Source organism: Coturnix japonica, chromosome 11 (assembly GCF_054131305.1).
Source record: "Coturnix japonica strain WE chromosome 11, WE-NBRP24, whole genome shotgun sequence".
Lineage (NCBI taxonomy): Eukaryota > Metazoa > Chordata > Aves > Galliformes > Phasianidae > Coturnix > Coturnix japonica.
The window spans coordinates 11,971,411-11,996,149 of record NC_140673.1 but is presented as its reverse complement, the minus strand read 5'-3'; the positions used below and the strand labels follow the sequence as shown (position 1 = coordinate 11,996,149).

Below are 24,739 nucleotides of genomic sequence, written 5' to 3'. Positions count from 1 at the left end.
TTTTTCGGTGTGGGATTTTGTTGCCTTTGCTGTGTTAGCAGGTCTGGTGCTTTTTCCCACATTAGCCGGGTCCCTGGGCTGCCAGATCCCAGCGGGGGTGGTGGGAGCCCCAGCAGCAGCATGGAGGCACAGGAGCAGCACAGCTCCCAGCCTGGGAAGCTGTCCAAGAGGAGGACCTCATAATGCAGGAATGCAACAAATGTCTCCTCTCTAACACATTCTCCTTTGCCTTCAGCCACTCATGGATAGCAGATTTTGCTGGAAGCAGCAGCAATCTAACAGCATCCAGCGACCTTCCAAACCTAAGTGAGGGAATGACTTACAGATGTATATAAATGTACACATAAAAACACACCAAGGTCTCTGCTCTTTGTGCTCTACCCAAGAAATCTCCTAAACATTCCTGGCTTCCAACCCAGAGTAACGCAACACCAGGGAGGGGAGACACTTCTGTATATGCAGAAAGAAGAGATGAAGTTCCTGGAGACTGACCTCAGAAGCACAACTTGCCAGTACACTAATGATGGCTGTAGGATGTAGCAGCAAGGCCTCGAACCACTGAGCTGCTACCATTAGCACAGGGCTGTGCCAGATTCGTGCTTCAGCCCAGCAGGCACGCACAGCAGCCTCTAAAAGACACAACAGAGGAATCAACCAACGTCTGCTCAGAAAAGCCATGAGAGCTGCTCATAGCTGCACCAGACAGCCAAAAATTCACACCTCCCCAGCTTCTGTAGTGGGGAAATTCTCACTCCAGTGCAAAGCAGGTTCTGCCCCCTCCATCCCAAAGCCACTCTTTGTCTCACTCCAGCTCTTTCCATCATCATCCCACTGCAGACAGAGCTTTCAAACATACAACACACTGCACCTGGTCTTGCAAGTATTTCCAAACAAACTTGGCTTCAAGGGAACAACTTCTACAACGAAAGCCCAGGGAGCTTCCTATGCACTGAATCAGGGCTGTGGCTGGCCCCTGAGAGGGCTCAAACAAGGAATCAGTTGCAACAGTACCCCAGTTTCTGAAGGGATAGCTTGTTCCAACCCATACTAATTGAAACACCAGCTAATGCTGTTCAAGCTTAATTATAGTGTGCAAGCCACTGAGAAGGAATGATGATGTTTAAAAATATTCTCGGTACTGGTAACAAAAATCTGATAGATTTTGAAAGCTAGCATCTAAAGATGCACAGTCCCACTGATCTTTAAACGAGCACATTGTGTACAGGCCCTTACCATGTTACCCAGGGTCCCCAATATATGAACACATGGTGCAAGCCCTCCACCTCTGTGCTAGGCTCCTGCAGGATGCCTTGACCCCAGCACAAAGCATCAGCTCAAGGACCCCCAGATGCTCAGAGCAGGAGGGACAGGCAGACCATGTCAGCCCATGCAGTGCTTTACTTTTTGTAGCTGCAAATAAAAGAGCTATTTTAGTTATTTGTTCATCAGCCCTCATCGAACAATGTAAGAAAACAGGAAACAAACTGAATATTCTATTTCAGGGTTCTAATTAGGAGGAATTAGAGCACAAAGCTAATCCTGGAGCAGAGGCAAATTCAGACTTCACCAGCTGGGAACCTGCTCTGTGAACTGGAAAAGGCAGGATGCTATGGGACACAATGACTGACCCCTTCAAGCGAAAACTTTGCCCAAACACAGCAATAGAGACTTTGTTCTCAAAGATTTTCAGCCAACTTAATAGGAGCACAGTGATTTTCATCTTGAACCAGAACATGACCACAAAAGAATGTGAGTGCTAGTAAGAGTGTTCTCCAAGATCAAACTCAAATTGAACATTTGGAGAAGAGAACTGTACCAAAGGCACATAGGAACTGTGAGAGAAACTTAAGGAAAGCCAACAGGAGCAAGGAGTGATCATCCCCAAGTACTCAGCTCTAGTGGGGCTGTACATCAGTGCTGTGTTCACTTCTGAGCCCCTCACTGCAAGAAAGACACTGAAGCCCTCGATTGTTCCCAGAGAAGGACATGGAGCTGCGCAGGGTCTGGAGCACAGCGTGATGGGGAGGGAGCTGCTGAGCAAAGGGGATGGGATCACCTGCACAGGGAGATGGTGGGGGTCACTGTCCCTGAAGCTGTTCAAGAACCATAGAGATGTGGCACTGAGGGACATGGTTAGTTGGCATGGTGGGGATGGGCTGGGGTTGGACTTGGTGACCTGGGAGGTCTTCTCTAACCTTAATAATTCTACAGTTCTATAACTGGTTTCTCCTACAAGTAAAGCAGCAAAGGAAAGTTGGCTATGCTGAAAGATTTTACCTCTAGAAAGAGAAGAAAAACTGTTCAGAAGGGTGAGAGATGCTCAGAGTTGAGCAGGTAATGAAAATCGATGGCATTTCATATTTTTGCATCAGTGGGAGACTCACTGGAACCTCCAGTCTGTATATACGTGTGATGCAAGCACTGCTGAAATGCACAGGAGATTCCTTTCACCTTCAGCGAGCTTCAGCTCACAGCTCACTGGCCTTCTGCCACTCCAAGGAAGTCATTCCATAGTTGACATTTCTCATTCATGTTTTCAAAGTCGTACAACTTCCCTCCCTATGTGGAGCATAAGTAATAAACGTAAGTCACTTCCACACATCAGAATGCCTGCTTTCATTTTCAGCTCAGATTTTCTCTTTTTGAAAGCACAGATATAAGCACAATGCAACCCATCTGCTGGAGGCAAAGGGGAGCTGTGAGGAGCCCCCTTACCACTCTCCGCACCCTGCAAGCTTCCTACCATGCAGTCAGTTGGAGGGCAAGAAACACATCCCAGCAAGAATAAAGGGAAGAGCCAATCAGGCAAAAGTCGTGATAGGAGTCCCTGATGCTCCTGGAGTGATGCACTATCCCTTGCCATCTCCTAGCCTGGCTTCAACAAACCAAGCCTGCTCTGCAGCCAAACAGCTATTGGTCTTTCAACAAAATCCCTGTGGAGATAAGGCAACACCAATTGCCTCCCCAGTGCAGCACATGAAGCCAGCTCAGCAGCTGGAGTGCCAGGCAGACCCTGCCTCTCCAGCGGACCCAGGAAATCTTTGGCTGTTGCTGTAGGCTGAGTAGCACTGTCAATGAGAAAAATGCAGTGAGCCTGCGGAGCTCACCTTCAACAAGTTACTGCCTGCCTACATACTCAGGTGCAGAGAAATGTGACAAAGAAACCTCAACAGGAAAGCTTCCTTTCTGAGAAACATAGCACAAATGCTGAGACACCTTCCAGTTCAGGTCTGGAGGACTTTAAGGGCTCACACACACACTTGCTGTGCAGCAGCCTGCAAAATACCATGTCTTTAGACTTTTGGACAGCAGTTGTGGCAAACCCTCCCTGATGCTCAGAGCAGATCAGGCTGACATACATGAGAGCATTGGACCAGGCATTAGACTTAAAAAAACAGGAACAGCCAAAGTCAGCAGGATGTTTTCAAAGGAACTCAACTTCAGAATGGCTACAGAACAGTTGTTTTCATACTGTGATCAGTAGACACCTGGAAATTAATTTCTATGCCTCTGTGAAAGGTAACTCAAGAGAAAAGCACCATCTAATGTAAGTCCAAGTTTGCTATGCAGGGGCCTGCATTCCCACAGGAAAAGTGTGTAGGGTTTGCGTTCAGCCCACAGAAAACCATTTCTCTTTTGCTTGCCTTGGAAGTGCCAATATCAATACACACACCAGAATCACTGCCCACATCTACATCTTTGTACAATGTGATGCCTGGTACAACCTAGGCAGGCAGCAATAGCTACAAACTCCTGACTTCTGACACCTCACCACCACAAGCCTATTCTTAGTGCCAGACACCCAGTTTAATACTGGCATGGGTGCATGGTAAACACTCCTGCTTTCCTGGGAGGGCAGGGAGCTGCTGGCTGCCCACAAGCAAACAAGGCAAGTGCAGGGAATACAACGCCCCAGATTCAGTGCAGAGAAATAACGACAGAAACCAATTTCTCAGCTGCCTCTTCCAAAGGTGTCCAAGGTGCCTGCATCAGTTCTGCTGCTGGAGGAGGCTGAAAGCACAGCTCAGAGGATGGCCATGGAGCACATGCTGCTCCTGGGCAGCTGCCTGCCAGATGGGGAGGAAATGAGAGCAGCTGAGGGGTGCCAGTCAGGGCAATCTGCCTTCACAGCAAGGCATGTGTGCTGCTTCTACAGTCTGTGGAACATTGCAAAGGAGCATACAGTAAAGGTACTGCAAGGAAACTAAAAATAAATCAGTTATCCATCAGAAATACAGCTCCAACTCATTGGTTACTGTCTCCATGCAGGGGTTTTATCCAATCCCTGCTTCCAGGCACTCTGCTGACTCCAGAGGGCTCAGATCTCTGCCACGTCTTCACTGCCCTGTTCAGCTACGTCTGATGCTCAGGATCTGACTTCCCCTCTGTGCTCATCTCTTGAACAGAGAACAGACCCTCTTGTTCACCACCAGCACCCAACCTGGTCCCCATCACCACCCAGCCATAAAGAGCTCCTACAAGCAGTCAGCCAGGGCTACAGCCAGGGCACTTTGTTCCTATAACACCACAGACAGGCAGAGCCTAAGCACCATCCCTCCCTGTGAATACACAAGATAAAGTCAACCATACACAGCATCTGGTGACATCACACTGCAGACCCTGAGCAAATAAAAGCATGGTGAGTTTCATTATACTCTCACTTGGCACAGGCTTTGCTGACTTTCATTCTCACCAACATTAAGCTTGCAGTCATGACTAAGTTATTTTAGGCTGACAGTTTGCTGAAGCCAGCACAGAACCTAAAGCTTGATAATTTTGGCCTAACCCTTCTAAAGTAGCCAGTTATGCTGGGAAACTGAGCTGCTCTGAACTGTGTGGAACAGCGCAGGACTTCAAAATAAATGGATTATGTCATATTTGCTGGCAAACAGCTAACAACCTTGTATATATAATTAAGGAAGAGATTAAAAAAACAACTACTACAGCCAAGCCAGAAGAAAAAACATTCAGTCTCGGCATGTGAAAGAGTTTTGCTGGATGCCACCTGTAACTTCATCCGCCACATTTCAGATGAAGAAACAGCTGGGAAGGTGACACCTCATATACCGAGAGGTATCTGAATATAAAAATCAGCCAACCAACCCACCTACCCACTGTAAACATGAAGTAGTCAACCTATGTGTTCAAATTTCTCTGACAGATATTAGAGCTTTCCCACTGAGATGGTTGGGTGTCCCCATCCTGGAGGTGCACTAGCAAACTCAGCATCACGGAGGCCCCCAGAATCGCAGCAAAGCCCTCCATGCACTGCACTCAGCAGCTCTGTGGCTCTGTTTTGCAGAGAGGGAAATAAAAGCAAAGAGATTAATGAATTTTCACAGGTCACAGAATAGGTGTGGGTGTCAGGCTGGGAATGATAAGCCATGCCTACCCTACCCTTCCAGCATACACACTGAAATAAACTCTGCTCACAGATATTTGTCACACTTTGGCAGATCTGCAGCCATGGCAATCGCTCTAGAGCAACTTTTCCTCCATGCAGCTTTCAAGAAGCTCTCACAGGCTCGAAGGCAAAGCTGTCCTTTGTGCTTGGGCACCTTCATCACAGAAAAGAGCTGCAGTTCTGGGTTTACTTTTGAAAGCAGTGAAGCACTTGCACTTCAGAAAAAACCACATCTCCAGGATCAGACATACTTACATACACTTAAGAAACAAGTGGATGAAGTCTAAGAGCAGCTCCTCTGAATTAATGCAATATAACCAACAACCTCATCATGTAACAGCTATTTGTAAGCAAAGCACTCTAAAATTCAAAGTACTCCGGGGCAGCTAAAACTTCTGAGCTCAAATCTCTTTCATTTGTCAGCTCTTATTTTGCTCACACGTGCAGGAATCCAGAGGGCCTCCTCTATGATGGAGGCCCAGGCACACATGCATGACACAGAGCTACTGCTTTGCAAACACACATGCTGTGCTATGGGTTTCTGAGTCAGATATCTGAGGAAAGAATGACTGCCCTGGAACTGGTGGAAAAACAGTAGTACACTGATGGCTGGCTTAATAAAGAACGTAGAATAACTTTTCCCCTTCATCGCAGGGATGTAAATAAAGAAAGGAAATGAGCACTTAATCTCAGCAATCAATCGCGTGCTTACTACTAAGTTTGCTGGACAACTGGAAGCTCCATAATGCACTCGTTTATTTTGCAGGGAGACAGACTCACAGCACTACTACACTGGATGCCAGTGAACAAACTGCAAAACAATGGCTGAGCCAAAGCTTCGTGATGTCAGCACGAGACTGGCCTGCACACCCCCAGGCATCAGACCCAGCTGTTCCAACAGGGATATGTGCTGACCCAAAAGCCTTTGCTCCTAGCACGATCCTCATCCAGCAGCAGTGGAAGGATGGTTCCAGGTTATCCAGTAGATATTTAACCTACGATATGCCATGGGCAAAAAAATCACTTCCTGTCACTATTTCAGCATTGCCACTCAAGAAAGTTTCATGGTTTTGGTGGTTTTTCCCCTCCAGACTTTCATCTGAAACTGGCTTAGGATCTTTAGCTGAAGCCTTTCACATAAGCCACCAAAAAGTTGCATTTGAAATCCATAGGATGCGACGCGCTTTAACCTCCACACGCCAACTGGTGATGGATCGTACAAGCAAGTGGCCACTAGAGGGATATCTGAAATCAGTGATATAGAACCAATCAGTGATTTTCTTCATGGAAAAACAAAGCAACAAAGTCTGTATCAGAGGAAACATACTGTTCTGGTCTTTCCTAAACATCCACCAGCTTCTTGCTCAGCTGCTGTCTGGCAGGTCCAAAGAGGAGGTAATGGAGTGAGCTCTCATGTTTGCTGAGGATGTTCTCAGTTGCAGCCCTCATTTCTCAGGCTCCAGTTACCCAAGGCTGAGAGCAGAGACCTTGCAGACGGTTGTATCAGGAACATTTGTGCTAAAGTGTTCCATTGACTTCTATCAGGTTACAGGGTCTGAATAAGACCCAACAAGCTGAAATCTGTGCTTTGGCTCCCTACTTGGTTTCTCCCAAAAACGTTCCTAACTTCCACACCAGAGCTCACAGTGCTCTGTAGCTCCATCTGTGCTGTCAGATCAGGAGACCTAGAGGAAATAAATCTTTCTTGGTTCAGTAGATCTGGAAGAAATACATCTCCCAGAGCAGAAAAAGCTGCAGTTTGGGTCTATAAACTCTCTGGTCTCACAGCTATGTGCCTAAAAGCCGTCATGACCAGATGTTTTTCTTTATTAGCAGGCTTCCCCAGAGCATAAGCATGGTAAGCAGCTTGGCCATGCACCCTGCAGCAGCACCAGGAGCTGGGCAGTCAGGCAGGAGGTTCAGCTGCAACACTGAACTCCTTTCCATTTGAGTTCCCACTCTGCTGGAGAAGGAAAAAGTAATTGAGAGAGGTTTAATCGTGTTTTTCTCCAGCAAGTCTGCTCTGTTGTACACCTGTATCCATATACTCAAGATACTGGGAAAATTTCTTCTCTGAACAAGTGGCAATACATTGGAATGGGCTGCCCAGGAGATGGTGGGGTCACCATCCCTGGAGGTGCTCCATGGAAATGAAGCACTGAAGGATGTGGTCTGTGGGCATGGTGGGGTGGGCTTGGGGATCCTAGAGATCTCTTCCAACTTTACCAGTCTTATGATTGCATGTGAAGATAGGCTGGGTCCAAAAAGACAGGTGTGATGCTCGTACTAGAACCCCACTGATAGCAGCCTGATTCTCGCTCTGTGAGAGCTTCCTTCAAGGCTCAGGTATGAGGCAAAAAATCCTGGCAGCAGCCTTAGTTTGTGTGAAGAAGTCAGAGCAGAGTTCTGCCAGCAGACAGCTATGAGCTCACCAGTCTGAAATAACAACTCATTGACAAGACCTTGTGGAAGCAACAACAGACTTGTTTGTGTGAGAAATAAGGATGGGGGGAGGGGAAGAAGAGAGAGCACGTATGCCAAGTGTGATTAAATGTGTAACATGAGCCCAGTCTGTGGCTTAAAATGGTAATTTATACTTAAATCCTGATTTGCAGTCAAAGAGTAATAAATTAAGTTAAACTATTTAAAAGCAGTGAGATTTTCATATTCCAGTCACATACACAGTGCTCGTTTCAGATTAATGTTTTGAAAAATAAATGTAACCAATGGCTCCATCAGCCAGCGCTAGAGGAAAAAGTTATTTGAAGAGGCAGAAGACCCAAAAGCAGTTATTACTCTCCATTCACCTATTTAGAAGAGTCTGCGGAGGCTCCTCCAGAATCCTGAGGCCAGTCATCTATGACAACTAAACAGCAGCCTCCTACTGAAGAAGCAATGTATCACCTGGAATGCACTGCATCCAGAAACTGCTTCATGCCATGAGATTTACTTGACATTCACTTGCCCCCTGCTGACCACACACTCCCTTCCAAACCTGAATACCTCTTCTAATCACTGCAGCTGAGCAATGACCATCTCAATGGCCACCTTTAAAGCCAACTCGAGACAAGAATTAGGAGCGGGTGGCCTGTATTTCATTGTTCCTTATAGGCACCAGAACTCTTTCTAACCTTCCAATGTGCATAAATGAGACCCAGCAAGGCTTCTGTTTGTGTTTGAGAAGACAACACAAGCCTTGGCCCCAGTAGTGCCATTCCCAGTCTGACCCTCCATCCCCCAGCACAGGGGTGCTCTTGGGTGCCGGCTATTCAAGTGCACTGACCTGTGCACAGAACTGCTGTGCTTTTCACTTCCCTTCACAGCATTTTTGTCATTGTCTTTTCACACTACAGTGTCAGGCTACAGGAGCAGAACTAATTATTTAAGAAGCATTTTTGAGAGCAAACGCACATCCTGCACTAATCCTCAAGGGAAGTTTATAGCATTAATACACATCTCAGTGCTGAATCTCCTCTGAGCAGGGCACACACAGTGAAACCTTGGGGCCTTGGCATCTCACACCTGGGAGATCTCACACCTGAGAACAGGCTCCTGGGACACTGCTAGTTCACAATGCCAGCCCGAGCCCTGAGCATGCCCCTCCAGAGGCAGTTTCTGCTGCAGCATGTATTTATCTTCCCGCACAGTGCTGCAGCTGGGAGACATAATTACCCCCAAAAGTCAGTTCTCTGTTGGCAGGCAGTGGGAGGAGGCAGCTAAGGACCACACTCCAACATTCATCAGGGAAACAGCTGGCAGCTACAGCCTCAGTCAGTGCAGCTGAGGTCAGCACCCCACACCTGTGCTTCTCAGCTCTCAGTTAAAAGATAAAATAATACAGTGGCTCCTCTCCAAAAAGTTTTTAACCTCAACTGCATCAAAAATAAACGAGTGCATCCAAAAGTGGCATAACAGCATCCCTCCATAAACTAAGTGCTGATAACTAAGGGAGGGAGAAGAGCCCTGCTGCTGTGTCAGTAACATCAGCAGAACTTTGCATTGCATGTTTCTCTTTGACTCTCAAAGCAAAAAGGGACTTCTCACTGCACCTTCTGGTTCCCTAAAACCCAAGCTGATGTTGTCCCAGGGCCCTGATGTAAGGCTCCTTCTGGCCATCAGTCCAACTATGGGAGCTCTGATTTGTTTGGCTGAAGTCTCCTGGGGAATAATACACGGCTTCAAACCAACACATGAGAAGCAAAACAAAACTCAGTGTTTGTATTTGGCAGTTACACATTCAACTTCCATGTCATAATTAGCAGATCAAAGCACGAGCACTAGAAAACAACCTTTTCCTCCGGTTCTCCTAAGTACTTTCTAAGGACAAATGCCTGAAAACACTGAGGAAATAACACAAGCTGCAACTTTGAATTCCTGGGCTGCTCCCAAAGGCACAGCACTGTTATCTCATTTGGGAGCAGCTGCTGAGCAAGCAGCCACATTGAGATTCTGCTGTGCCACCAGCAGACAGCCACCTGCTGTCAGCTTCCACACAACCCACAGCTCACACCACCTTGGCTGCCAGCAGGCAAAAATCAGACCAGAGCAGAGCCATGCATTGCCTTGCCTTGCAGTGGGATCAAAGAGGAAAAACAAGCAAGAAGTCCTATCCAAATGAAGGGGGAAGCCTGGAGCCTGGCTGAAAATACACATAAATGAAAAGCTTATTTTTCTGCCACAGAGAAAAACTAATCCCTGCTGTAGCCGAAACCTTTCAACACTGATGTGGGAGAGCTTATGTGAGCCCAGATGCAACATTCGGGTTTACATGTGCTCCCCTACCTTCTGCTTCAGCATGAATGTAGATCCTCCTAAGCCCTAGAGAGCAGGTGGAACAGTTTCAAGTTTAATGCATTTTCTGGCCCAGATCAGGATCTGCTTTTGTTTAGGAAGAGATGTGCTGTTCCTGCCGGCACATACAGGCAACAAAAGGTTTATAGCAAGCAACTGGTTCATTTCCATGTGTCCCAACACAAGGACAAGAGGGGTAACACCAAAGCTGACACCTTCAGCAGTGCCAGCATTTGAAGAGACCCTGGAAAAGAACATGGCTTTGGCAAAACATACTACAATCCCCAAATAACATTCTGATTTTTCATCCTGTTTTCCTAGTTACACATTAGTAAGTGGGGAAGATATGTTAACCATGTAAAAAATGGAACTCCACTCCTTGAATAAGGTCTTATTTCCCAGCTTTTTGTCTGTCTCAAATAGACAATCACCCCCCTCAAAGGAACTGCACAAGCACAGCTCAAGCCCTCCTTACTGAGTCTCTGATACAACATTAAGCCATTTGTTTATCTGTCTGTTATTTCTTCCTCTAGCCTGAAATTTTGATGCATGTTGGCCCCATTAGCTCTAATCCACCTTTGAAGTTTAAGCTAAAAACGTCATCAGCCTAAACTATGCTTCATTAAAATAAAGGAAATGAAATGCACTCCAATAGGTTGGAATAATACAAAGCCTGAGCCATCATCCCAAGGAAAGACGTTCCAGGTGCCAACACAAGCAGCCCCATGTGCTCATCATGGCCCCATCCCCACCCCACAGCCCACATGGCCTCTTGGGATGCCCCAAAGCATCGCCAGCAATGGGCAGCTCCCCATGTTCTGCACACCATGTGTACTGCTGCTCTATTTTTAGAGCATCCTGATCCTGCACATGAAGACTTTCAGTCTCAGAGGACTTAGATAAACAGCTGCAGGTGTTGCAGTGCTTTAAGTAAAAGATGAGGAATGCCCTTCAATCCACAGCTCAGCTTGTACGCTGCAGGCAGACAGGCAGGATACTGTGTCCCATAATTTACTCCCTCAGTCCCCTGGGATCCTGGATAGGAACAGACTACAGGATTCTTTGTGGTCTTCTCACCCCTACTTTGTACTTAATAAACATCAAATAAATCCTGAAAATTAGTTCTCCTCGACATCTGAAACCATCCAGAAGCTGTTAGTAAGAAATAACATCTGACAACAAACTCTCTCCCTCTGTGTTTCTTTGTGACAGCACAGTATCTTACTGGTATTTCCCCCTATACATGCAAAAGCTGCATCACAAGGCATCTTGCAGACCATTCCCTAAGAAGCAATGAAGTACAGCCACGTCAGATGGCTTGTGTTTTCAAAGATATGAAACACACAGCATTACACAATACAATTTAAATCAAACCCCACAATGTATAACATTAACTAGTTCCAGAGAGTGCTTACACATTTTCATGGCATGATCACTCCCCAAGCACTCATTATGAAAGACCCCAATATTCACACTCTTGTTTTGCGAACGAACCCTGATACAAGATGTGAGGCACGATGTTCTCCAACACAACAAAAGAGGCATCGGATCTGACAATTTAAAAGCACAGCAGGAAAAGAGAAAAAGAGAAACAGCTGCTGCCCAGCAAATGTTTGCCATCTCGCAGTCGATGCTTAGTTTACCATTTCTCTGCAGTGTTGCGATGAGTTCAGCTGCAGCAGAGCAGTTGAAGCCTTGCTGTGCAGACCTCAGTTAGGCACAGCCGTAATTTCGGCTTCCCAGCAAATGTTTCTGCTGGATGATTCCATGATGTCATTGCATAAGTTTGCCAAGGCTTGGATGAGCAAGGCAGACCCAAAGGACTAAGTTACTGTGGATATTGGGAAGGAATCATCCCTTCAGCCTTCCACAGTTTTCCATTTCTAACACATATTTACAGCACTGAAGCGTAAAAATCACCTCAGTAGGGAAGTAGAATCAAGAAACGTCAATTACGGATATTGTCTCTGGTCCTAACCAAGTCAGAACACTTGCATAGGCTACCCAGCCTTTCTTCCCAGTTTCCCCAGCTAGGAAGTAAAGTTTTTACTCTTAGACTTTCTCCAGATGTAGTTACTTCAGTGCAAGGCCTTTGGAAGACAGATTAGCACAGCATGTTGCACAACATGTTAGTCACCGGACTCACAGCTCCAAGGCTGCACAGGTCCCATCCCACCCCACATTAGTCTGTGATCAGAGCCAGCAGGATGCAGTCTCAGCACCCCCAACCAAGCGATGCTGGCTGTAAAGATAGATGTGACCTTGTTGCACCAACAGAAGCAAACACAGCACACCTGAAAGCCAATGCTTCCCAGGGAGACCTAACACCCACCAAGGTTTCCCATGGCCTCTTTATCTTGCCAGCAAGTATCTTCACGCGGAATTCCTCACATTTAGAAGTAAACTGTTGTTCAATAAGATGGCACTTAATTCTGGTATCATGAGCTAGCTGTACACTAATGATGTGGAATTATAGAAGTTACCGTTCTTAGACTGATCTCATCAGCTTCTAATTTTGGCTACCACTCACTCTTTGGAGTCCAAACCACTCTCCATGGAGCAGCGTTACAGCATCCCCAGTGACTCAACACCCAGCCTTCCCCCCTTCCCCCCCAGCTCACATTACCATTTTTGAAACACAAGGGCACTCCATTCTGCCTGACAGGCTCAGGCTTTCAACAACAGCCCAATTCCTGCTTCTCAGCGCCAACTCATTTACACAGGTACTTAATCCCCAGGGTGCTAAAAGATGAGACAGCAAACAGCCCCTCGCTAACAGGTATTCGAAGGTGAAATTCGAAGGTGAAGCTTTCCCTGCTGCACTGACACCTAATCTGAACATAAGATAAGCGTAAGCCAGAACAATAACTGCTGCATAAGTACACTTTTACTCTGCTCACTCCAGTCAAGTGGTCCTTATCTATCATAGAATGGCTTGGGCTGGAAGGGACCCCAGGAATCATCAAGTTCCAACCCCCTGCCACAAGCAGAGCCACCAAACTCCAGATCTGATACTAGCCCAGGCTGCCAGGGCCCCATTCAACCTGGCCCTGAACACCTCCAGGGATGGAGCATCCACAGCCTATAACTGAGTGGATTATTTCAAAGAAATAAACCCGTTTCTACACTCGTCCAGAACAAGGAAAAAAAGCCCCAAAGGTGGCCGGGGTTATTGCAGGCAAGGGTCCATTCCCAATGGGCCTCCCGATTCCTGGAGGGGGAAGGAAGGAAGCATTTAACTGCAAGGACTCAGGGCGCAGCATGTCAGTTGGCCTCCGACCAAGCAGCCTGCTTAATTCATTAGGGCGTATGCAGCCAGCAAGTCCTTCCCAGGCTGCTCACCACCACCACAAATCATCATTAGGACCAAGAGGAAGAACGGAGTACAAGGCTGCCTGGGGTACAGCTTGTTAGGGACCAGGCTAATAAGGACTGGCACATACTGACACAGAAAATTCCACATCTGCTTCAAACTCATTCCTTATCTCCTGACCCATCTTTGCCATCACTCAAAACTTCCACCTTAGAAATCTGAGGAATCCACAGCCCTCAAGCAATACAGCGCCCATATGGAAGTTAAAGAGATGATACATGTTTCCAATTTGCATTCTGAAGATCTACACTTGGGTACTTCTGAATGCTGACTTACTCAAGAAGCTTTTAAGTATAAATCGAGTGGCAGCAAAGGAATGCAATGGCCACCACTCCACTGCCACTCAACCCAAAGGCACAGCACAAGAACATGGGAACGCAGCCATAGATAGCACTTGCTCAGCTCCGGAGCCTGCTGATCTTAGAGTTCTTTTCCAACCTATGTTATATTTTATTTTACATTTCCCCTCAGTGGGTCTCCTCTCAGGGGGCTCTTCATGTCCCAGTGTCCCCAAACCCACTGAGGAAGTGCCACTTCTGCAGGTGCAGCTCTCTGGTGCAGCTCCCCAGAGCTGCAGTGCCTTTGCAACTGCTGTGACATTTAGGCATTCTTGTTTTGAAAAGCTTGCCATTTTCAGCACAAGTTTTTCCAGGCTATCCATGCCTTGTGTCTGCACACAGCCCTTTTAAGAGTACCACCCCACTTGTTAAGGAAACTTGGGCATATTTGCAAGTTATCTTGGGTCATAATCTCATAAACAATCCTCACAAACACTTCTACACTGCGGTGAGGCAGTAAGTCAATTAAGCATCGTGCAAGGAATACACTAAAAAAAGCCTCATAAAGGCAATCTGTGCTCTGCAGGACTTAGAAGAAACTAAAAACAAACCTTTATTCTGCACTTTTACAGCAAGAAACATGCCAAACTCTGCACTGGCCAACAGGTCCACAGCTACAGCTCCTGCTGCATCACACAAACACTCAGCAAGCACACCTTGCTCCAACACAGGTGTGCAGAGGCCTGACAGCATCTACTCACACGGAATCATTATGGTTGGAGAAGGCTCCTAAGACCCCCAAGGCCAACCCCAGCCCATCCCACTGTGCCCACTGACCACATCCCTCACTGCCATGTCTCCACGGTTCTCAAACAGGCACAGTGACTCCATCAGCTCCCAGGGCAGCCTGTGCCTTGTTGCTCTTTCTGAAAGCCTATCTGATGGGTTGGGATCCAGAACGGCAGAACTCCTGTGAACCTGCACACTGGTAAGCACGACACGCACCCACATCCGTGGCTGGGGGCTGTGGGGAGCACGCATAGCCACAAATACCCCATGCACAGGGATTCAGCAGCCAGGAGCCTCCCCACTGAGCTCAGCAAGCTGCGGGTCAGGCCCTACATCCCCATTTCCACGCGTACTCGCTTATCCATGTGGGGCAGGTCCCGTTGTTCTCATCATTTACATCCAGATAAGAGATTTGTTTCCAGCTCTGCAGACAGATGCAGACAGCGCAGCCCACATGGGCTCCGACGCTCCGCACACGGCGCTCCCCGATCCATGCGGACACAGATCCCCCAGCGGACGCCCCGCATCAGCGCTCCTTCCCGTCGCCCACCCGCACTGGAGGCACAGCGAACGAGCCGCTCCCCCTCACCGCGTTCTGCGGCTTCGGAGCGGTGCCCGGCTTCGCTCCATCCCCATCCCCGCAGCACCGCGCGGCCCCGGCCCCCTTACCAGAGCGCGATCCTGCTCTTGGGGTAGCGCAGCCGCTCCACGCAGCCGAGGAAGTGCGGCAGCGCGCTGGCCGCGTTGCGGGCGATGATGGCCAGCAGCACGGTGGGCTTCTGCAGAGCCGACTCGGGCAGGGGCTGCGGCTGCAGCTCGGGGTCCGACGGCGGCGGCGGCGGCGGCTCGGGGGGCAGGCTGGTCCCACAGCCGAGCAGCAGAAGCAGCAGGAGGAGGAGGAGAGCGGGATGGAGGGCGCGGGGCGCCGTGCACACAGCCATGATAGGCGCGGGGCCGCGGGGAGGGGCAGCGGCGGCCCGGCGCCCCGCAGCCTGCCCTATAGCTGCCCTATGGCTGCCCTATGGGCAGCGCGGATCCCCCGGCTCCGCTCGGCGCGGCTCGGCCCGCCCCCACGGGCTGCAGGGCGGAGCCGGCGACGGGCAGGTGGAGGCGGGGCGGATAGTTCGATACGCCTCGTGTGGCTGCAGCGCACCTGCGGCTTTAATGCCTGTCCCAACAGCCAACCTGCGCCTGTGGGACGGCGATAAGGTCTCCCCCGCTCTCCTATCACGACTTCAGTAAAGGGTCTCCAGGTACGCTGCGATCGGAGAACCTCCTACAGTCCATAAGCATCCACCGGAGCAATTAAGGAGGACGTGTTCCTGTTTCCCCTCCGTGACATCTTTCTAATTGTCCCTCTAGAACGATGTGCTAACGAGGCTTTCCTTTCACGCTGCATTGGCCACATGTCGCTGTTCCGCTCAGCTTCATTAACCACACGGAAGGAGCAGTGCTGGCATCCACACCAAGGGATCAGGGCCCCGAAGGAGCCGGGCACACACGGTGCTGCCGCAGACCCCTCACTGGTGGCAGATGCGCTGTGTGTGACACACAAGGCTGGCACCCAGCGCTTCCCAATGCACTGAGCCACGGCTGCTCCAGCTGTACCACGTTGTTTCCTAAGCCAGGACCCTCTTCCACACGCACAGGGTCCAAACCCATCCAATTTAACCTTCTGTTTCTCGCTCAGCCCTGGTGTTTCCCCTTTGCAGTGCCGCCATCTGGCTGCTCCCAGCTCTGCCTTGAGTGCACCCTCAGCCAGCTTGATGACGCCCAGCAGAGCGGTGCAGTCGATGCAACAAGACGAAGGGATGCCGTCCAGAGGGACAGGCTGGAGCAGTGGGTCCGCGTGAACCTAATGAGGGTCAACACGGCACTGGAGCAATCCCAGATACGTGTGCGGACTGGGAGGAGAACTCTCCGCACAGAATGACTCGGGCTATAACAGCACACTATTTAGTTTTGCCTTCGTTTGCCTCCTCCTTCCTACACCCCTCAGTGTCGCTCCCCCCGCAGCCGTCAGGGAACAGCGTGGAGGCGGAACTACAAGGGCGGGCAGCGCTGCGTTGTGCCGCCCGGAGCTCGGCCGTGTTGCACCGGGGGAGCATGGAGGAGCCATGCGGGGCGGCGGAGGGCGGCTCGGGAGCCAAGAGGAGCCGGGCGGGGGGCAGCGGTGACGATGCTGCTGATGGTGGAGACTGGATGGCCGCGCACCCCACGGTACGGGGCGGGGGCGGGTCGGGCTGCCCGCTGTGCGGGGATGGAGGCGGAGGGAGCTTCCTCTGACCGATGCTGCCTTCTGGCTTTCAGTTCACAGCGATGATGTCCCTCGATATATCCAACAGCTCTCAGATCTATGCTGCTTTCCTGGTGTACCTGGACCTCCTGGAAGGTAATTGAATGAATGGACTGGATGAGCATAGCAAAAATGCATTCACATGTACTCAGGTTTTATGACAGCAGAGCCATTCCTAGTAAAGTCCTTGGCAGTGGTTTTCAAACTAGATGCAGTGATCGTTCCATAAGTAACGCTGTGTTTTGGCACTGCAGATTCCCATCACATATCTGTAAGAGCCTTTGCAAAGGTTAGGGCTTGCCTTCATCTGCTGGCATGGCTGCAGTGCCAGGAGAGGAGCAGGGGAAGAAAGAATGAGGCAGAAAGGAGAGGGTACAAGCTCAGGGGTTGTTGTGGCAATAGAATGCTCTTCTGTGTGTTAATATTAAGGCTTCTAAATCACAGCAGCTCCCTCAGAGTCCAGATTAGGAACTGGCAGAAGTGCCCTGGCGTCATTGGGATGCTGGTGGCTGGAAAGGTCAAGGATATCTGTAGGAAAGAAGGGTGCCTGGTGGCAATAATTATGGCAAGCTTTGTGTAGTCTTTTGGAGCTTTACAAGAGTGGAATAGAGTTATGTGACAATGAACAGTGTCTTTTATAGTTAGGGCAGTGAGGCACTGACACAGGTTGCCCAAGATGTGGTGGGTGCCCCATCCATGGAGACTTTCAAGGCCTGGCTGGACCAGGCTCTGAGCACCTTATGAATCTGTGCATGTCCCTGTTCATTGCAGAGGAGTTGGACCAGGTGACCTCCAAAGGTCCTTTCCAACTCTAAGGATTCTATGATTCTAAAGCTCTGCAAACTCTCCCAAACTGGCTTAATTGAAAAGGAGGGCAGGCAGTGTAATAAATGTTCCATAGGAGCACTCAAAAAGGGAACTTAGCGTTTGCATGGGCTGTTTGTCTCTCCTGGGAAATGTTCTGTGAGGAGAAGGAGGGAAACAACCAAAAATGTTAAACAAAATTTGAAACCTAATATTTGAATGAATGAAACTTGTGTTTTGTGTCCTGATCCTTCTCATCGACAACTGACCTTTTTAGGGAGAAGCTGGCATGAAGTGAAGCACGTTGGATTAGCAGAACTGCAGCTTGTATGCTTACATGCCCGTGAAAAAGAGCAGGCTGATCTCCAAGTGATGGTGCCAATACCTGCGGACGTGTTAGTGAGCCATGAGAGGTGAGGCTGTGCTCAGTGTTTGGATCCCATTGCCCATAGGTTAAAAAGAAGACTAGATGAGAGGCTTTCAACTGGAGGTGCCTCATACTTGCTGAGAATCTAACGCACAACTATCCTTTGAGCTGTGATCTCGACACAGCATGTTTTAGATACGCTATGTTTTTTGCTTAGGCTTCAGGAGTGACAAATCAGTCTTTAGCAACAAACTTCCATCTTAATTCTGTGCTTTCCTAAGAGTGTATCATCAGAAGCAATTTGTGAGGGGGAAGAGAATGGCTCAGCAGATTGATGGATTCAAGTGCTATCTAGTTACTGAAGAGTCTTCCATTGGCAAACAGTGGTCATTTCTTGTGGGCTCGGTTTCATAAATACAGTGTGATAGAGCAGATCTGCTTACAGGACTTGCAGGATGGTAAACTGAGCAGCAAGTTGCAATATGGGGCCTTTGAGAAATTGCTCCTGTGTGCTGAGTTACTGTGTTTATTTAACGTAGTAGGTTTCCACCTACGTTGGAAACTTTGATTCCTAGGAATTGAGTCAAAGCCAGCAAGTACGTTCTAATTAGTTTTTAATGACAGGGAGATGATGTGCTGTGTGTACGTCCTATCTGGTACTGTTTCACTGGGGCTTTTCACTTGGAGCCTCTGGACTTGTTTGTTTTGTGGTGATGCTGTTTGCTCTGCTGCTGGCATCAGTGTGCATGGAATCTGTTACTGGAAGGATGTGAGTTAGAGGAGCAAAGAGTGAATGCATCACATTGATTGAAAGTACAGTTTGTGACTAGGTTTTGCTATAGAGCAAGTGCAGAGAGCACATTGTCACTAAAGTGAGCCAAATGTTGGGCTTTAATGCCAGGTGAGTTCATTAAAGCCTGTATATGCTTGATACAAGCATGTACTGTCTTCCTGCTTGACAACAGCTTTAGGAATTTCAGGTCTGAATACAAGTAAATGCAGTTCACTTAACATTAAAGCAGAAGCCATTGGAGGTGGTTGGGAAGGTGAAAATAGTCTGTCCTCATTCCTGGGCCCTGAAGGTTTGTGCTATCTGCATAAGCTGCTAGTAGTTGGCAGTGTTTAGGTCAGTATTTCCTTGCTCAAATAGTAAGCCTGGGCACGAGCTGCACGGGTGGTTTTCTTCGCAAAGCCACTTCAGCACAACCCTGCCAAGCTCTGCCTTCCCAGGTGGCTTGTGGAGATTCCTGTTTGGCTGACACTCCACAAGGACAGTGTCCTTAAAAGGCCATAGTGAAGCTGGCATGGAAATTACCAGCGGGACACCCAAACGACCCATTGGTAAATATGACTGGCTTGAAAACACCCAACAAAACGTTCAGTGTTTTTTAGTTTACTGTAAGATTTCCTTTGTCTGAAGGTAGAGGCTGATGTGCACGCTGAGATCCATGCTCAGAATTGTAACACCTCAAAGGGGTTGAAGCAGTTAAGTACAGGTAGTCCTGCCTCAGATCTGGCAGAAATGAGATACTGGATCTAATAGAATCAGGCACAGTCTATCCCAGACAAATGACATTGGCAAAGCAATAAACCACCAGACCATATGATATGACCCTGTCCCATTTGTTAGTTATATGGACGTGTTGGAACTGAAGAATGAAGTAAGTTACACCTGGTTATGAAGACTGTGGAGTTTTAGGCTGTAATGGAACGACAGTAGCAGGGTGGCATAATCCTTGCTGCAGCAAATAAGAACAAGCCCAAGTGCAGCAGCCACAGTTACAGAAATGAAGAAAAAGAACTTCTTACCTTTGGAATGCCTCAGGTAGGCAGTGATCTCCAGCAAGATACTCTCAACTCCACTGCCAACCCTTGAGGTCTGGGAAGGGCTGGATCCTGGCTCCATCCCTTGTGTCACTCAGGTACATTGATTGCCCTTAAGCTCCCCTGGATTGGCCCTGCCTTCCCACCAGGTGTTCAATCACTGCTTCAAGCCTTGACTTAGCATTTCTGCTAAGTCATTAAAAATTAAGGCATTAAAAATGTCTTCAGTGGCTTCTAAATATAAATTCTTTATCAATAGCTGCAAAGTGACTGGTGTGGCTTATTCATTTGAGTTAGACACGCTTCCTGACTGAACTAACTACAGCCAGTGTACCTCACAGAACTTTGCCAAACTGATTTCTCCCTTTTTGCATAACTTGTTTTCTTTTTCAGCTTCCATGGAAAAAGAAGGCCTTCATATTCCTTGGGGTTTCAGTTTGTTCCTCTGATGAGTGAGGCACACGGTGTTTTCTTTGGTTCTGTTTTCTTTTCCATTACAAAAACATGAGGTTTTTTTTCCTCTTGCATCCCATATTCCTGTAAGAAAGAAATCCCAAGAAACAGCAGCGTCCATTTATACACTGTTCCCCCTGCCCCACACCACATGTTTCTTCCCCTGTATTTCAATGCTTGTATCAACTTGTATGGACACTCAGCCCTGCCTTGCGTGGAGGGAGCTGTTCGGGTTGGCTGAACCTGCAGTGAATTATTCATCCCAGTACAAAGGGCAGATTGAAAGCCTTTGGCTTTTATGGTAAGGAAGGCAGTAGTTCAATTTCAGCTCAATGGAGCACTATACAACCTCCATAAAACAGCTCTGAGCTCTCAGTGTTTTCCCTGCTTCCCAGAGGCATCACATGGGATAGACCACTGAAATACCTGTGTTGGCCACAGAACTTTCTGCCAGCATTCTTTGCTTTATGATTCTGTTCTCTTGGTGTTTGGACAGTCAGTTGAGATCTCAAGCCTGAAGTTCACCCACCATATTTTTAAGCTATTATTTACAACAGTAATAGAAGACAGCTAAATTCCCTGTTGTGATGTAGTTCGAAGGCAGCACTAAGGGCAGATGCAGTGTGACCTTAGCAGTGATGTTACCTTACTGCAGCGGTCACTGCTTGACGTTCAGTAAGTTCATTCTGCTTTTTCAATTAATTCTTTTGTAGAAAGCTGGCAATCATTGCTTTGCATTTCAGATGGCCTAGAATCACAGAGTCAGTCACTTCTTGCTTTCTCCCCCCCACCAATATTCTTAGAGGCATCAAAAGGATTTAAAAATATATATATATTTCCTAGATAGCCAGAGGGTATCTAAGGAAAAGACTCACCAACTCTGAGGCCTTTAGTGAAGATGGATTCTCACCAACATTGATGCTCACCACAGGAACTCCAAAAAGAGATGCTACCTTAGTGGTGGTCAGCCCTTAAATGGAATCTGGAGAGGTGGAATCAAGCTCCACCCCTTCCAGGAGCACAGCTGAATTACCTTCACCTGTCCTCCCACAGCTGACTCATTGCTTGCCTCAAATGGTTAATCAGAGGTTCAGGCTGTGATCAACAGTTTCCCTTACAATGTCTGATGCTGCAAAGAAACTTGGTGAGCGTGCTAGCTGTCATCCTTGTTGGATGCCTTCAGGGAGGAGCAGAAATGCAGGCATCTGATACAGACTTCCTGAATTCCAAGGCTTATTCTTTTCAAAGATACTGTCCCACCGATTTGCAGATGTGCTGATTATAGTCTGCACGAATACAAGTTCTTGTTTTGGTGCTTCCTGCATGGAGAAAAGGAATCTGCTGTTAGGGCCTGGCCACTTCTGTGATCGAGGCACATTTTGTAAGTTTAGGTGCTAAATGGTGGGGAGATAAAGGTCTGTGTGTCTGTGCCTGAAGTTGTAAGAAGAAATCACGAGTGATGGTGGGTCTGTGTCCCTGGAGGTGTTCAGGAGCTGTGGAGATGTGGCACTGAAGGATGTGGTCAGTGGGCATGGTGGGGTGGGTTCAACTAGATGATCTCAGTGGTCATTTCTAACGTTATTGATACTCTGAGGAGTGTAGATCTAATGCCTGGATATCCATCCAACCTCCTGAAAGAGTAGGAAGATAAATGGTAACAGTTACTAAAGGAAATATAAGTGAGATTCTGCTTAGCTGACAGGTAAGTACAGGGCCTGTTCAATACAGCTTCATTGGGGGGGCATCCCAAAATATTTCTCCAAGGAAGCTGTGCTGTTTTCTATCTGTTTTCTTCCTTTCTGTTTCTCATTCTCCTGCTAGGGAGAGGTTAACCTCTGCTGCCACAAAAAGAACAACGGATTGTTATTCCCTAACGGGATTGCTGCCAGCAGCCTGGCCCCACCACTGGCTTTTGTTCAGAGCTCCCTTCAGACAGGAGCTGTTGAGGTGTGACACCAGTTCTTGCTCTGTGCACATACAGCATTCTGAAAGGACAGCTACAGTCCTTTCCCAGGCCCTTATCACCCACAGGTGCATGAAGCCCCTCACTAGGTGCATTGCCAGAAGGCTTTGCAGTGTTTGAGGCATGGCTCATATGGGAATGCATTTCTGAGGAGGATGCTTGCTGCAGCAGTGCTTGCTGAGGCAGTGCTGTTCTCAGCTCTGAGCTGAAAAATAAGTGGCTTGTTATTCTTATACCGAACAGGAAAAATTGCATAACTTTGTCTTAAATTTTTAAGGAAGATGTTGTTTATGCTGACTCTCCTGAAGAACATCATTAGTCTTGTGGCTTCTAGTCTAGACAGGGAGGTAGAGAAGCCTGGCTTTAGTTCCTAGGTCTTCCACAGGCTCATAGAGAACTGTAGCACAAAGACTGGACTACTAGAGATCTACTGGATCTCTACAAATGGAAGAAGTCTTACTTGGTTCTGTGTGTTTTTTGTTAGAGCAGTTGTTAGACTTTCTCTATGCAGACAAACTTTTAGAACAAAACAGGCTTTTTACTGGATAATCCCCTTCCAGCTTTTTAAATAGCAGTTGTGCTGGAGCCTTGTTGAAAGGCTCAAATGCAAGTTTCTATTACTCCCAAGCTTTGCAGGAGTTTTTGGGGGGCTAGCAGGTATTCTTGCAGGAATGGTATTAACAATAAGAAAATCAAATAGTGTTAAAATACCTCTCAAGTTAGAGAATCCACAGTAGGAAAAACTCTTCAGCTTTGAGTGTAATCAGTATAGAGACCTACAAAACCCAGCTTCTTCCTGTGTGCCCTCAGCAGGTTGTTATGGGGTTCTTTCTAACTGACTGTTTTCTCTTCAAGGTTAAGAGAAATCATGAAGAAAGCTGCTCTCCCCCCCGACAACCCTGACACCCCACTGTCAATTACCTTGGCCATAGTTGAGACAGATTCCACAATAGTCTACTACAAAATGACTGATGGCTTTGTGTTACCAGAGCCTCCCGATGATACTGAAGATGTGGACAATAAACAGTGGAAGAGGAAAAGGAGGAAGCTTTCCAAATCATGAAGACAAGCAGACTATTGAACTGCTCAAACAAAAATCCAGGAAGTTATGTGTGTAAATAAGCAGCATGCAGAAGTCTGCCTTCTGCATATCAAGTGAATGTTCATGGAGAATGGAGCTTTCTTGCAGCTACACTGTAATAAAATACCACTCAAAATATGAAATGGGTCATGCTTTTGAGACAGATTGCTCCTAATTAATATCAATAAATATACTTCTCAGAGGTTTGCACTGCAGGACCTCTGATACCTTTTTGGGTACATAACAGAATGTACACCTCCTTACCCATGTTATAAATGTTTAATAAAGGTCAATCTTAACAGTATTCCTGCCAGAAATCATTACTAAGGGCTTTGTAGTTCACAGTGTCTTCATCTTAATGCTGTCGGAAGTGCTTGTGCTACCTCCCAGGTTACATTTCTGAAGGCTTCTTGCAGAAGTAACTACATCTTTCACATAATGGCCTTCCTCAGATTAAACTTGATGCCATCCTACTTAAAGCTGCTTGAGTACAAGAATGTCCTTGCCTCCATCATCCAGGGGGAAACATGTTAATGTGGGGACCTTGTTACCTGCAGGGAGCCCTTTGCTGGCTCACTCATCCAGGAAAGCTACTTTGGAGCACTGGATTAATTCTCTGACACTGCCCCTTGTGATACCATTGTTTTCCTGGTCTTGGTGATACTTCATTCTGCTGTAGGCTATGACCACAATGCTGCTCTTGGATATATTTTATGCACTCTGCTGCATACTTCCTAAAGCAATCTTAGACTTTGCTAGGCTACATACTATCAGGTAACTCATCCCTGTTAGAAGCTGTTAAAACCTTCAACCCCAATGTGCTGGAAAGGAACTGGTTTTGTGTGAAAGCTCTGGCAAACACTACACATCGCAGAATTTAAGCAACACATGCTTAAACCCAAAAGCCCTTTAGCATGTGCTTTCTTTTCTAGAATACACACTGACATGTATTTGCTGTTTGGTTGATGGCTCTTCTTCCTTCATTTTATCACTTTTAAGAAGGAGCATATGTTTTCTATATGCTGCAAACTGCTTGCTCTGTCTTCAGGAGCTGAGGTGGAGGATCAGCGTCTGGAGGCTCTGATCTCTATGCATCCCAGTGAGCAGTGCTTATATGGGCCTTTTTCCTGGTGGCTCTGTTTTTCTCAGGGGAAAAGAAATACCATCAGTACGCCCTTTGTCCCATAGGCATTACAACATAAACAAGGGGTTGCTGGAAAAGTTAAGAACCAGCTGTGCTGCTGCTTTACATCCCATTGAAGTGGTATTGCTTCCCTGTGTCCAGCAATGAGCACACAGGGCTGAGCCTCTGGCAT

General features: G+C 47.6%; 2 protein-coding genes across 4 annotated transcripts in view; one reads left to right on the top strand and one right to left on the bottom strand.

Annotated features, from left to right (window-relative positions):
* Window positions 1-16,168, bottom strand: part of COLGALT2 (collagen beta(1-O)galactosyltransferase 2) — a 30,085-nt gene extending 13,917 nt beyond the window's left edge. Inside the window, exon 1 of the mRNA XM_015869828.3 lies at window positions 15,305-16,168. Coding sequence (XP_015725314.2) covers window positions 15,305-15,576 — 272 coding nt within the window. The 5' untranslated portion in view covers window positions 15,577-16,168. The remainder of the gene's footprint in view (window positions 1-15,304) is intronic.
* Window positions 16,169-16,564: 396 nt separating this feature from the next.
* TSEN15 (tRNA splicing endonuclease subunit 15) lies at window positions 16,565-23,727 on the top strand. 3 transcript variants are annotated; one of them, XM_085511211.1, is made up of 4 exons: window positions 16,565-16,855; window positions 16,946-17,027; window positions 18,013-18,148; window positions 23,332-23,727. In XM_085511211.1, the coding sequence occupies exons 1-4, from the start codon at window positions 16,565-16,567 to the stop codon at window positions 23,342-23,344; spliced, it is 522 nt and encodes a 173-aa protein (XP_085367337.1). In that variant the 3' UTR covers window positions 23,345-23,727. The 3 variants fall into 3 exon arrangements, with proteins under 3 accessions (XP_085367337.1, XP_085367338.1, XP_015725316.2); XM_015869830.3 differs by having other exon boundaries at window positions 16,724-16,855; window positions 23,198-23,727; XM_085511212.1 differs by lacking the exon at window positions 18,013-18,148 and having other exon boundaries at window positions 23,198-23,727.
* Window positions 23,728-24,739: the final 1,012 nt, after the last annotated feature.

Excerpts from the sequence above, each read along its gene's own strand:
- TSEN15 (XM_015869830.3), top strand. The coding sequence starts at position 16,742 with ATGGAGGAGCCATGCGGGGCGGCGGAGGGCGGCTCGGGAGCCAAGAGG. Across the intron at positions 16,856-16,945 it reads GGATGGCCGCGCACCCCACG|TTCACAGCGATGATGTCCCT; the intron begins GTACGGGGCGGG and ends TCTGGCTTTCAG. Across the intron at positions 18,149-23,197 it reads GTGTTAGTGAGCCATGAGAG|GTTAAGAGAAATCATGAAGA; the intron begins GTGAGGCTGTGC and ends TTTCTCTTCAAG.